The sequence below is a fragment of the Coenobita brevimanus genome, chromosome 58, assembly GCF_032717465.1.
Source record: "Coenobita brevimanus isolate Jiangsu-jjx chromosome 58, ASM3271746v2, whole genome shotgun sequence".
Classification (NCBI taxonomy): domain Eukaryota; kingdom Metazoa; phylum Arthropoda; class Malacostraca; order Decapoda; family Coenobitidae; genus Coenobita; species Coenobita brevimanus.
In genome coordinates, this window is record NC_137011.1 from 22,751,897 (window position 1) to 22,766,202 (window position 14,306).

The 14,306-nt window shown below is 37.9% G+C and overlaps 1 protein-coding gene across 1 annotated transcript in view; it reads right to left on the reverse strand.

Moving 5' to 3' along the window:
• Nucleotides 1-12,936, reverse strand: part of LOC145402641 (glutamate receptor 3-like) — a 30,576-nt gene extending 17,640 nt beyond the window's left edge. Inside the window, exons 1-6 of the mRNA XM_080274632.1 lie at nt 12,893-12,936; nt 12,062-12,226; nt 11,161-11,293; nt 8,155-8,372; nt 7,071-7,248; nt 5,938-6,037 (exon numbers count right to left, since the gene is read on the reverse strand). Coding sequence (XP_080130758.1) covers nt 5,938-6,037; nt 7,071-7,248; nt 8,155-8,372; nt 11,161-11,293; nt 12,062-12,226; nt 12,893-12,916 — 818 coding nt within the window. The 5' untranslated portion in view covers nt 12,917-12,936. The remainder of the gene's footprint in view (nt 1-5,937; nt 6,038-7,070; nt 7,249-8,154; nt 8,373-11,160; nt 11,294-12,061; nt 12,227-12,892) is intronic.
• Between the last annotated feature and the right edge of the window lie 1,370 nt (nt 12,937-14,306).

Here is a 14,306-nt window from a genome sequence, read left to right on the forward strand (position 1 = left end):
AGGGAATGTAAATTCACCCGTAGGCAGAAGGAAGAGGAAGGAATGAAGGAGGAAAGACAAGAGGAAAGAATGAAGTGAGGAAAGGGCAAACACCCAGAACAGCACTACGTCAAGTGAGTGGACGGTAAGCGCCCTCATCTACCATCAAATATCACAATATTAATTAGAATGTTAGTTTTAATACATTTTTAATAAATGTAATTCAAATTAGAATAGCAACAAACTTAGTAATAGCACCCTAGTTTTCAGTACACTATTATTATTATTTACTGTAGTATTAGGAGTAATTTTAATAATACCAGTGGCATTACCTAAATTAGTATCTTGATATGAGTCAAGCACTGTACCAGGTTAGACTAAATGATGTTTTATTATTAAAAGGAAAAAAATAAGAAGAAGTTTAAACAAGACTTGTTCAAACAGAAAAGAGAACCGAGTAGCGAAAGAATGCGATCAGTCAGCTGAGGTTTGTTTAGACTACAACTGCCCAGGGGAATGTAAGTACATGTACTCAGTGCTTTTAGCATTGCAAAATGGACACATGCTTTAGTAAAGCAAATTTGGAAAAGAAAAGGGATAAAGGTAGAAAGCAAGATGATGATTTCTACCAAGAACTGGTTGAAGTGGAGTCTCACAATAGACTGGTTGAACGTGTACACAAACTGAAAATGGCTTTCAAATATGATATTGATGAAATAAAAAAGCAGATGCACTTGCAAAAGGAAGAAATAGAAAAACTAGGAATGGAGGCCAACAAGAAAGACACAACCATCAGTGAACTAACAGTGGAATTGAGTATACGTAGGAAGAAAATGAGTGAAATGGCAAGTACAGTGGTCAATCACGAGAGTATTATGGAAGAGTTCAAAAATTACACAGAGACAATTAGGCAAGTAAGCAGTCTGATAGACCAGAGCAGTGATATTGAGAAGATAACACAGGTGAATGAAACTGTGCGAAGCTATAAAAATGATGTGGAAACCACGTATGCTGAAATGGTGAAAGTAAAGAAAGACTTAGAAACAAGGGTGGAGGAAAAAAGCATTAAAAAGGAAGTGAAAAAAATAATCCAAAACAACCCAAAGTTAGTCAAAGATTCAGTAGATATCAACAAATCTATAGTAATCACTGGAACAGAAGAGGAAGAAGTAAAAAACAAGATCACAAGAGACAAAAAGGAGATGACAAATGTAATGAGCTTATTTAAAGAAATATCAGAGGAAATCTGTCGTAAAGACATAGAGGAACACAAAAGGTTAGGGAAATACGAGAAAAACAAGACAAGAGCTCTAAAGGTGACTTTCCAGAGTGTAAACACTGTGGAGGAGATACTAAAAAATGCAAAGAATCTTATGGAAAAAGAGAAGTTCAAAAATGTATGGATAAAAAGATGCCTAACACAAGAGGAACTGGAATTACTGAAAGAGAAGAGGGAGGAAGCAAAAAAAAAAAAAAAAATGAGGGAAGATCAGAAGAGGAGAACACATTTTTTCACAAAGTGATAGGATTGCAGGTACGAAAGTGGTACACAGAGAGGAGGGAATAAAAAGGAGGAAGGTAGTAGAACCATGTCATGACAAGTATATAAACAAGATGATAAAGTTTATGTACTCAAATGCGGATGGAATGGTATCTAAATTACTAGAGATGAATGATTATGTCAGAGAAAATGAACCATAAATAACATGCCTAACTGAAACAAAATTAACACCAAGGATATCCAATGACATACTAAACTTAGAGGAATACAATATATGGAGAAGAGACAGATATTTAAAAAAAGGAGGAGGAATTATAATATTAACTAAGAAAAATCTGAAAGTCAATGAAATAAAACTAGATATACTATCACAAGTAGAACTGATTGCAGTAGAGATCAACACATCTGAAGGGAAAGTAATTGTAGCCAATTTGTACATGCCACCAAGATCAAACACATGGGAAAGAGACGAATATGAGAACCTGGCAGAGAGTACAATTCAGAGTTTAAGATCATTACTACATAAAATGGAAGAGAAATCGGAACGAATTATACTAACTGGAGATTTTAATACAAATATAAATTGGAATACTCTCGGTATAATTAGCCAAGAAAGCTGTTGGGACGAAAAGCTCCTGGATCTCGTGCAAGAGTTTTTCCAAACGTAACATGTGAGGGAAACCACCAAAAAAAGAGGACTCGATGTACCTTCAATGCTAGATCTAATATTTACTAGGCAAGAAAATGATATTGACAGTTTAATATATCACCCTCCACTCGGCAAAAGCGATCATGCAGTACTAAATTACAACTTCAGGATAGCATATGACATAGTTAACAGCAATGAAACTTACAAAAAGAGCCTAAAGTATATAAAGGGAAATTATCAAGACCTAAAGAAGTATTTCTTAGAAGTTGATTGGGAAAATGAGCTTAGAGGACAAGATTTAAATGCTGTATATAAAAAATTCTGTGAATTTTATGAAATAGGAGTCCAGAAGTACATCCCACAGCACAAAGAAGCAGATAAGTAAATACAGAAATGGTTCAATACAGAATGTAAAAAAATCAAAGGAAAGAAGAGATTTGTTGTTGAATAGATACAGAAGTCACAATAGTGAAAGAGTGTATAATAATTACAAAGAGGCAAGAAACGATTATACAAGAATAAGGAGGGAAGCAGAAAAACAGTTTGAGGATAATATAATAAATAAAAGTAGTGATCAACCAAAGCTATTTTACAGCTACATCAGAAGCAAAACCAAAGTAAAAGATATAATACAATCCATTACGGACGAGGGAATCACCTATACACAAGAGAAAGATATTTGTGAAGCACTAAATAAGAATTTGCAATTAGTTTTTACAGAAAAAAAAAATTTTGAGAGGGACTATGTGGAACATGGATGGCCACACATACTACCAGATATACAAATATCAGGAAAAGTAATACAGGAGGACTTAAGTAAATTAGACAGAGGAAAAGCAAGTGGTCCTGATGAAATTTCATGTTGGGTACTACGAGAATGTGCAAAGGAGTTAAGTAAACCATTATTTTTAATTTTCAAGAAATCTTTGAGTCAAGGTAAACTACCTGATATTTAGAAGAAAGCAAATATTGTCCCCTTATTCAAGAAAGGAAATAGACAAAATCCACTCAACTACCGACCAGTATCACTGACCTGTGTTGTATGCAAGGTATTAGAAAAGCTTATAAGAAAAGCTTGGGTAAATCAACTAGAAGAACACAGTATGATAACAGAGAGACAGTTTGGTTTCAGAAAAGGAAACTCATGTGTTAATAATCTGTTGAGCTACTATGACAGAGTAACAAACACAATACAGGAAAGAGAAGGATGGGTGGACAGTATCTATTTAGTTTTCAAGAAAGCATTTGACACAGTACCACACCAAAGACTCTTAGGGAAACTGTACCATCAAGGAGGAACTGTTTTGTTGGATGCAAGATTTTCTCATAAAAGGAGAAATGAGAACAGTACTAAGGGGAAACCACTCATCATGGAAAGAAGTGACTAGTGGCGTACCACAGGGTTCAGTGCTGGCACCAATCATGTTTTTAGTGTATATAAATGATATAAACAGTAACACTGGAAATAAAAGTTATCTGAATATGTTTGCAGATGATGCAAAAATAGAAAGGAGAATTACTAACACAGAGTCTTGTAAAGAGCTACAAGAAGAATTAAATAAACTTCATGAATGGAGTAATACATGGCAAATGGAATTCAGTGTGGACAAGTGTCATATAATCAAGTTTGGTAAAAGTGGAAAAAGACCTGATTGGGATTTTACGTTAGAAAATAAAACCCTATACACATCAGAAAGAGAGAAGGACCTAGGTGTGATTATCAATAACAGACTATCTCCGGGTGACCACATCAGCGAGAAGGTACGGAACATGTATACACTGCTTTTTTTTTTCTTTTTTTTTTTTTATGTGTCCGACTCTGGACAAAGGCTCAGGGCCTATTTCTTGGGGGCAGTTGCCTATCCCAAGGCCCAGTAGTCCTCCTACACCTCCACATGTCACCACTTCGGCGCTAACACCCACCGTCCATATTGAATACATGGTAGGGCTGTCTCATACAGGACTGGTGTATTGGTATTAGCGGGGGTACTTTTACGACATGTCGGCGGGTCATCAGGTAGATCAGGAAAGTCTGCTTTTAGGAAATTCAAATCCTTAAACTGTTCCCTGCCCCAGCCGAGATTCGATCCTGGATCCATTAGGACTGCAAGCCGCCTCTCTACCGATTCAGCCACCGCCACCTATCTACCGATTCAGCCACCGCAAATATGAGAATAGCATTCACATACATAAATGAAGACATGCTAAGAAGGATAATAACATCATTCATTAGACCAACCCTGGAATATGCATCAGTAGTCTGGAGTCGTCATCTCAAAAAACACATAGACAAGATTGAAAAAGTTCAAAGGGCTGCTACAAGATGGATACCAAGCTTAAGGGACCTAAGCTACGAAGAAAGACTAAATAAACTGAATCTACCAACACTACAGGAGAGAAGGAAAAGAGGTGACATGACAATGCTATATAAGTGCATGTCAGGGAAGGAAAAAATAGACATAAATGATTACTTAACATATGGGGAAGCATCAGCAAGAGGACACTGCAAAAAAAAAAACTGCATAAGAAGAGAGGTGATAAAGACGTAAGGAAATTCAGTTTCCCAAACAGAGCAATTGATCAATGGAATGCACTACAGAATGAAATAGTGTGTGCTAAAACAATTCACAAATTTAAGGATATTTACGATAAATATGGTTTAAGACACGGGACAGTACGAGCTTGACTCATTCCTGTAAAGATATAATTAGGTAAGAACAATTAGGTAAGAACACACACACCACTCTCGCCCCTACACCGTAACGCCTGAAGACCCAGTATCTTTAAACAAGGCTCTACAGTATTGCACCACACCCATTGGCCACCTACAAAACTATTAAATAAAGAAGCATTGTTTTACTTCAGTTCAGACTTTCATCAGTACAATTAATGATTAGTAAATGACACACTAATTATATACTAAATGATTCGCAAAAATAAAATAGTATTAGTATTACTAATAGTAGTAGTAGTTGTAGTAGTAGTAGCAGTAGTAGTAGTCGTAGTAGTAGTAGTAATAATAATAATAATAATAATAATAATAATAATAATAATAAGAAGAAGAAGAAGAAGAAGAAGTAGTAGTTTTAGTAGAAGAAGAAGAAGAAGAACTGATCAAGCTGAATCTGTAAAATTTTAGATCAACAGCTACTCTTAAAGAGTAGGTTGTAATGCCGTTAAGTGTTACAGAGCATAAGACCAGACGACGAAGAGGGATTTACAGATGGTTGTAAATTAATTGTATAATACAGTTCATATATTGTACTATCGACGAGTAACATGAAATCTATCACTCCTTACGATCTAATCATCCAATATTTCGATTTTTGTTTTGAACAGTATACCGGCTTATCATTATCCCATCCCTATAAATATGAAACACCATCATCATCTTCACATCACCATAAGCATTATCATGCTGAAACACATTTCCATCTAACAATAAGGTAAGGCAGGGTATTATAAAATGGCATAATATAGGAGAACTATCAGCAGCATATCCATTTGGTTAACACAATCATCCACCTCTACGAAAATTTATCATCGTATTCCGACTGGCTTTGGAGATTTCGTATCACATCGCGATTTTTAATCTGCATATTATATCCACTGTACGTTAATGATGCAAATAGTGTGGATATCACAACGAAATGACATGACTAAGAGAGATGAAATATGCAAAATAGATCCCTGAGGAGGAGGTGTTACGAGGCCACTTATACCAACAAGAAAACGGCCCTTAGTGCAATGAGTCATACGTCCGTTCGCTCGGCCTTTAAGTATTATGGTAAAAATATAAGGTGCGTACTTGCGTCCGAGGGCAGGAACGAGGGGACTGTCCTTACGACCCGCCATGGCCTCCACGGCGGGTATGTACCGCATATTTCCCAGGCTATACACACACCTGCCTGTGAGGTACCAGAAGTAAAGAGTGGATTGTTAATATTATACACCAGTCTCACTCACAACACGCTATAGTTGTAGGTTAGAATCTAAATCCTTCATGAAACGACCAAATCAAGGTTTTAACAAGAAGCGATGCCAGGGCACAATAAACCCATCCCCGGCAGTCATCTTATTGCTGAAGTATAAACACAATAGGATATCTAGTCAAAGATATCACCTATCATATATAGAGTAAATCGGGTGAAAATTTACGATTTTTGTGCCCATTCGAAATTTTAGGCCCGACCCACCTATCATTGACTCCCCTACCGCCAACTAGGGGTGATCCCCCTTAAGTAATACGGCATGTTATAGGATGCAGATTTGAAAGATGGACCTTTAGGTTTTGGTTTCATGTCGATATGACGAATTTGAAAGGAGTTATGGCGAAAAAAAAAAATCTACCCCCCCCTTTCTTTTTTTTACATTTTGGGGCCTACAGCTTGGGCCTTGGCACATTTTAGCCCAAAATATAATTGGCTGATCAGAAAGTCATTGCCCATCATCCCTGTAATTTTAGTCAAAATCGCATCTGTAGTTTTTGTGTAACGTTGTTAACAGACAGGCAGACAGATAGACAAGGAAAAATAAACAAATAAGCAAACAAAAACAAACAAACAAACCGAGTGAAAACAATAACCGTCCCCGAGCCCTCCGGGGCGGGGACAAGTAAAAATATTTTGTCGAAGGACCTAAGGAAACGTTAAAAGCGCAACAGTTTTTACTGATCTAAAAACAATAATAATAAATAAAAAATGAAACTTCATCTTGTATCCCTAAATCAGAAAACTAAGTCCTGCCAATTTAAGTGGGTTAAAAGTGGAGGAGGCGAGTTTTAAATTTCGTGATATACTATTACTTTACCGTAATTGAGTTACCAAGATTCATATGTCAAAAGATTTAGAAGCACTAATCAGAGAAAGAAAGAGAGAGAGGGAGAGAGAGAGAGAGAGAGAGAGAGAGAGAGAGAGAGAGAGAGAGAGAGATCAATAATACCTGTCTTAGTAAATTCCGATGCCATTATCTTCTTGAGGTAGACATCCAGAGTGATCATGGCAGACTTTTCCTTCAACAAAATGGCCAGCATAACGTCCAGCTTAGCAGCACCAAAACGCATGATACGATTCTCCTTCCTTAGGTTCCAGATCCTTTGTTTGATGCCACTTGTAGCTGTCTGGGGAGTAGTATCGATTTGCCTTTTGCCTTTAGTAATTACATGGTACCATAATTCATTTAGTGTACTTTAACCTGAAGGAAATATTCGTCTTTTTGCTGCATATTATGCGTATCTCGGTGGCAGCCAAAGATAACACTACGACCTTGCATCGTGTCCACAGCACTTTCGTGATCAGCACCATATTTTACAATTAATCTTTAGAGGTCAGCGGTTCAAGATGGGGAGATGCCAATAAGCCTAGTTAAGGTGAAGAGTGTATAGTAAATGAACAGATAAGTATTACTATATTCTTCACTTTAAACATTGCCTAAAATTCCCATTCTTCCATCTTCAACGCAGAGCTATAATAAGGGACTAACACTGGACTACGTTGCAAGTCTCGAGAACTCGTATTAGGCTCTCTTCAGTGTGTGTTATACTTGCAAACTCTCCGTCTTTAATGCAGAGTTGTAACAAAAGATAAACACTAATATATTATGCACCCGATATTAAATGCTATGGATCGGATGTAGAATCTTAATATTGTCTTTTCCTGCCACTGAACTGAGAGAAAGAAGTTACCAGATGACTAAATTTTCCACTTAGTTAATCCTGACGAACTACAGAATGTTTGTATTCCTAAGAGTATTTTATATGCAGGTCACTAAAATTCCCATCCATTTGTTTCACATTACCTCCCCCAAACATCAACTTTGAATCATTCGTTTTCTCATAATTAAAACGTAAAGCCTTTTGAAAAATTAATTGGACTTACCTGAATATGTTAACTTTAATACGTTACCTTGTCTTCTACATATACCCCTCAAAAAAAATAATAAAACGATAATAACAATAGAAAGTGAGTGAGAGAGAGAGAGAGAGAGAGAGAGAGCATCTCATGAACACAAAATACCAGAAACTCACTCTAAAAGCCTGTTCTTCAGCGGTTCCCTTGACCGTGATGATCTGAACCGGGTGTTCGAGCAGGTCTTCAAGCGCCTGGAAGGGTTCAGGAATCAGCCTGACCGAAAGGAGAGCCATAAGGTTGCCGGAGTAGCTCCGCGTCAGCACCAGCGTCATCAGCATCCACACCCCCAGCACCACACGCTCCCACCACCACCAGCTTGAACCTTCATCCACGTCTAAAGCAGAGAGATGATGCAAAATTGGTCCACGGTTGGGGCTTGAAATAATTATAGTGCATAGTTTCAGAGATATTTCTCTATAATACTCTGAACAAATAACCCACAATCACCTCTAGTAGTTTAAACTTTATGCACAAAGCAAGGCCGTCACCCTGATTACCGTCTTCTAAGTACTTTACTGTCAAAAATTAAGAATAGCTTATTTTGCACATTTATAAATAGTGATAGGTGGTAGCGACCATCATAGTCTCACTTGATGTAGTGCTACTGTAATGGTCGGATTTTGTTTATTTATATATATATATATATCCCACCGTTGTTACCAGTGTAATGGTCGGATATATATATATTTTTTTATTTATATATATCCCACCGTTGTTGGTTCTTTGTCAGTTGCTCGTTGATAATACAAATGGTGCTCAACTTAGTCTCCCCTCAATGACTGATAAAGCATTCACCTCAGTAAAAACAAAAGGGGGGGGGGGAAGCACTTCGACTTTGAATGATAAAGGTTAATTGCTTAACAGATATTTTTGGTAGCGTTTGTAGTTTTGGCCGAGTCAAGAATAAGTCAGTACCACGTGGGTTAGTCGTTCCCAAAGCGGAGGAATCTTGAATGGGAAGGGGAGTGAGTTATGCGTGAGAGGACATAATTCCCTTGGTTGGGTATCAAAATTACATATACTTTACTCTACTTTAATAATTCTATACTTGTTAATCAACAGATAATCTCGAATTACATGACCTTTAATCATATGCAAAAGGGTTGTAAATTAAGCCATAGTTTGGGCGAAAGTCATACAGTACTGTTACCAAGCGAAACAATTTGAATATTCAACAGTGACTCCTGAGGTCAATCATACCACATTCTTTATTATCGGTATTCTTGGGCTCGTCAATAGCCTCAAGACTGGGACATTTATTGGCATGAATTGTCTTTTCGGGCTGGCATAGCCTCGAACCAAAAATAAATAATCACTCTTGTTCTATTTCGTCAGGGCAGTATAAACTCATCACACAATCCACTAATAATTCATAATCACTAATAATTCATAATCACTCGGGCTTGTTTAGCCTCGAGGAACAACTCAAAAATCACATTTTCTTACAACTAGCCTACTAAATTCACTTCAACACTCCCAATATTCCTAACCTATTATTAAAAGAGAAAAGAAAACGGTTGATGAGTTTGAATTCGCCTTTCTGTTACATGATCACATTAACTTTCAAAATCTGTACCTTAACGACTATAAAAAAAAGGTTCACTTGATTGATTCATAATTCAGTTTCTACTACATTCGGTTTATAAAACTATTCATGGGTAGTGTAAGTGTGTGTGTACGACAAGTCTATGGGCAATATCACATGATGGCCTCGTGCACGCCCCAAAGTCACGGTGTCTGTGAACTGAATCAACGTCTGTTATCCACCATGTCTGGGTAGCGAATGTCTACGTTAAGCTTTTAACAACATTACTTCATATTGTTCACGACAAGTAAGGATTAAACAAGCAAGGGGGGGAGAAAGGAGGAATGTGTACAGCTCACCTGAATCAACGTCTGTTATCCACCATGTCTGGGTAGCGAATGTGGCTGGTCGGGCACTAGGTACGCTACTGCCAGATCAAATGAGACTGTGTTTTTGCGATATGGTGAGGTTTAATTCTCTTCACTATTTATATAGCAGAGTACACATGACGTTAGGACTTTTGACTGAATTGGGGAAAATTTGAGATTCAATCCTTACTACATTTAAATACTGAATTTACTGCCATCCCGCCTTGAGTTTGGGGTAGCTTATGCCATCTAGTGACGGCTAAGGCAAGCGGGACTATTTGGTCCTCACAAATTACATTATCTTGGCCTTTTATGACTATTAATTTCACATATTTGGATTCTAGCAGCTTCATTAGTAAGCATTTCTCAACAATGATACGGAAAGAATTGCATACCCATTATTATTCTGTTTAAGGTTTAAACTTGGCACCCGGCAACGACGCACAAGCAAGGGGGGGACGTTGCTCTCATCTGTTATTCGTTACTCCCATAGCTCAACACTTCAGTTACACCACCTATGCACAGATACAGAGATATATACATATAAAAATAAAGTTATCCCTACATCGATCATTAACACATGAACTACTACTTAGGACAGGAGCCTTATAGACTAGTATTCAGATTACACCCTATCTAACTTAGAAATTACAGTATATACCTCTAAACATATACATGAGTACTAAATTTGTGGCATACCTAGTTCTTCCTTCACAGTTATCATTCCTTTTCTGTGTATATCCTTCTCTCTTCCTATTTCTTCCGTCCTTCCTGTCTTTTTTTTCATTAGGATTCTTTCCACTTCATGTGGCTCTACACTGAGTAAAAAGCCTAGTGATTTCCTGTAAGTCACGAAAACATTTACAACGGTGGGTGGTAGCCATACAGCCCAATAATGGGGTGATGTGGAAGCTTTAATGATGTCACTGTTAAATGGGTAGAGATAAGCAAATGCGTCACGAATCCGGGAATCAAGCCTTTATATTCTTCCTCGCCATTTGCCGTGGCAAGGCGTTGCCTACCATATGGAAACATCGATTTACCACACGGGTTGGCCCTGCAGGAGCAGTTGCTTGCTTGCTGACGATGAGTCCGCTTGACCATCAGACCAGGATTATACTCGGAAACAACAGCAACTCATGAATAAAAAGAATTCGTTAGAGTGTGTTGGAAGACTGTGCTTTATGAATCAGTCATATCTTAAGAGTGCTGAGTGTGTTTTACCCTACCTTGCTGCAGCAGTACACGAACACAGTGGAAAGAGCTCCTCATCAATCTGGAGCGAGTGAGAGTCTTATCGGGGATACAAGAGGGCATCACCATCACCAACATGTATACAACCAGCGCAGCCAGGATGCCAATCTGTATTGGATTTATATAATTTGTCTATTGAATTTGTACTTGTTCAGGTACTCTCACCAACAAAATTTCTGTCGCCTGTCGTACTTTTCTCTGCACGCTCTTTGAAAATTTACCTAGTAAATACAAAGCAAAGGACAATGATGACGATTATCTTTCTCCAGGTGAAATCATGAGTTGCTTGCTGCTGACTTGTCAAACGAACTGGGAGAGGCGGCAGGAGTTTTGTTGTCGACTACTTAGATTAGGTTGTTTGACTAAAACACAAGTTTTAAAAGCAAAAACATTAGGTAGTGCAAACCAAAAACATGTTATTTTGTGTTGGCTTTCATATAACCATTGTTTCGAGTTTTGTTTCAGAAATCGATTACAATTTATCCCAAAGATAACTCAGTTTTTAACAAACTCTTGGTGAAACAGAACATTCATATTTTTTGTAGTAATGGTCTTCATTCCTATGCCACCGGTCTATAGCCAAATATATATTCTCCAACTGGTCCCAGAAATGTCTCTTTAATCTTATTCTTGTCAAGATCTTGAATATATAAATCAGCTTAAAGTATACTGATTTGAAATGGAAAGGCTGGGTAAAACGTTAATCAAGCACATCAGTATACAACAGACCTTCCCTAAGTTGAATAAAATCGCCTGTTAGCAGCAAAAATACACTGAAAAGAACGTCACCTGATTCAGTGAAATGAGAGAGAGAGAGAGAGAGAGAGAGAGAGAGAGAGAGAGAGAGAGAGAGAGAGAGAGAGAGAGAATCCTTACCCACACATTCGTCGTCAGGGGCTGCAGGAACCCCCACAGTGTAACCTCGGGGCTTCCTCGGGCTGCTACGATTCTGGCGTAGTTGATGGACACGTGGTCTGTGAAGTCGACTGCTGTTGCTCGCTCGGGTGTCATTGTAAACAGTCCTAGGGCAATGTCTGCTTCCTATTGAGGTGGGCAATATACTAAAAGTTATGATCCTTGAGCTGTGTGGCGCCTCCTATTTATTTTATTCAGTACTTACCATATTCACATGGTGATGGTTCAGTTCAACTTAGGGTTGACCTAACAGCTCAATTGTAATTTCTGTCTTCTGTTGGGGTGGGGAATATGGAGGCTTGAAGCATTCTATAAAAATTTCACTACTGTATTAAGTAGAATACACTTCGAGGTGATGTTAAAGATTGGTTTACAAAATGAAGAGGAAACTTTCACAGGTGCAAATAATTCCATGGAATGAAATGTAAATCATAATAGCCCTTAGAGGTGCCTAATGTACTGCTTGAAGGTAAGATCTATCTTTCTTCCCATGAAATTTATGGAGGGATGTGAATGACTACAGAAGTAGAGACCAAGTAAGCAAGCAATTCCTAAATTATCAGTTTCCATTAAAAATTCTGTCAGGCTTAGCAGGCAAGTAATTTCCTAATTTTTCATTTTTCATTTTGTAAAATTATGAATTTTTGCTCATGATCTGTTCATACATATACAAATTAATCAGTGCCCTCATATCAATGCTAATCGAATTTCAAAGTCCTACTTACTGTGTGAAATCTCCTTGTATACCCAGTATTGTAAGAGTCAATATTAAACGAGGGAAATTTTGCTCACCTCTCTATACACCATGCCAATCATGCCTGTCCACAGCCCGTCACTGGTCAGATACCCCCACTCCCCATCTTCTGAAGGGATAAATTTTATCCTGGAAAAGTTGAGAGAGAGATAGATAGATAGATAGATAGATAGAGAGAGAGAGAGAGAGAGTAAACTAGGTAATGTACAATACTTCTAATATTTCACACAAGTCATTGCCCTGAGAAGAACTGTGACACCTACAAGCGATTTTAGTCACCTCTGGGAAGCATCTCATCCTTATAGGTGGTATAACAAGAATGAATAAAACATCTGGCAGTTCAGTGCTGGCGAATGTGGAGAAAACTAGCTAAAATTCAGAAGTTAAAAATACTCATATTAATCAATTTATATAATGAGACTTTACATCCACTGATTTAATTTGTATATCGAGATACCACGTCCTTGACTATGAGTTACACATGTGCTGCTGTTGGTGCTGGTGCTGGTGCTGGTGCTGCTGCTGGTGCTGGTGCTGCTGCTGCTGCTGATGATGATGATGATGATGATTAATATTATTATTATTAGTAGTAGTAGTAATAGTAGTAGTAGTAGTAGTAGTAAAACTGTTTATAAGTCTGCCACAGATATGACTGAAGCAACAATGTGGATAGTTTAGGATGTAGGTTTCAAACATAGTAAATAATAATTGACATTAACGCCCATTTCACTGGACAGTTAGTGGATAGAAACCTTTCTTTTCTTTTCTATTTTTTTATTTTTATCTTTTATATACTGTATCTCAGTCTACTCTGCAAGGTGAAATGTAGTGGTAACATTGATTTATAATAACCCAATTCTTTTGCAACTGTTGTAAGCACACACACACACACACACACACACACACACACACACACACACACACACACACACACACACACACACTACCTATGTCAAAATGTCAAGGCTTACTTATCTTACGTGAAGTTCATTGATTTGGCGATGGCCTCGATAAGAGCGTTTTCGGCGTTGTAGGCGATGATTTTCTTCTCCCCAGGGTGGTCTGGGTCGTCCACGGTCTCAGTTTTCTCAATGGGAATCACGAGTCTAGACACTATCAGCCTCGGTCGGTGGACAAACCTAAGCAAGGGATTATTTACATAAAACTTTGTCACCACAGTCGGCTTTTCACCTGACACTCATCCGCATCCCCTTTCACATTAGTCGATGGTCAAGTGTAGTCTGACTGGAGGATAACTTTGACTAGCAACTAAGGAGATTCATCCCTTCCACAAAACAAAGTTCATCGAATTTCCTGCAACCACGTCTTAACCCGTCACGTCCCGAGGTTTTCCGCACCTCCGACATCCCCCAGTCCCAAGGTATTTTCGGAAAAATTTTTTTTTGGCTAAAACCTTCGCTTTTGGTGAGAAACATCGAAAATTCATAGAGA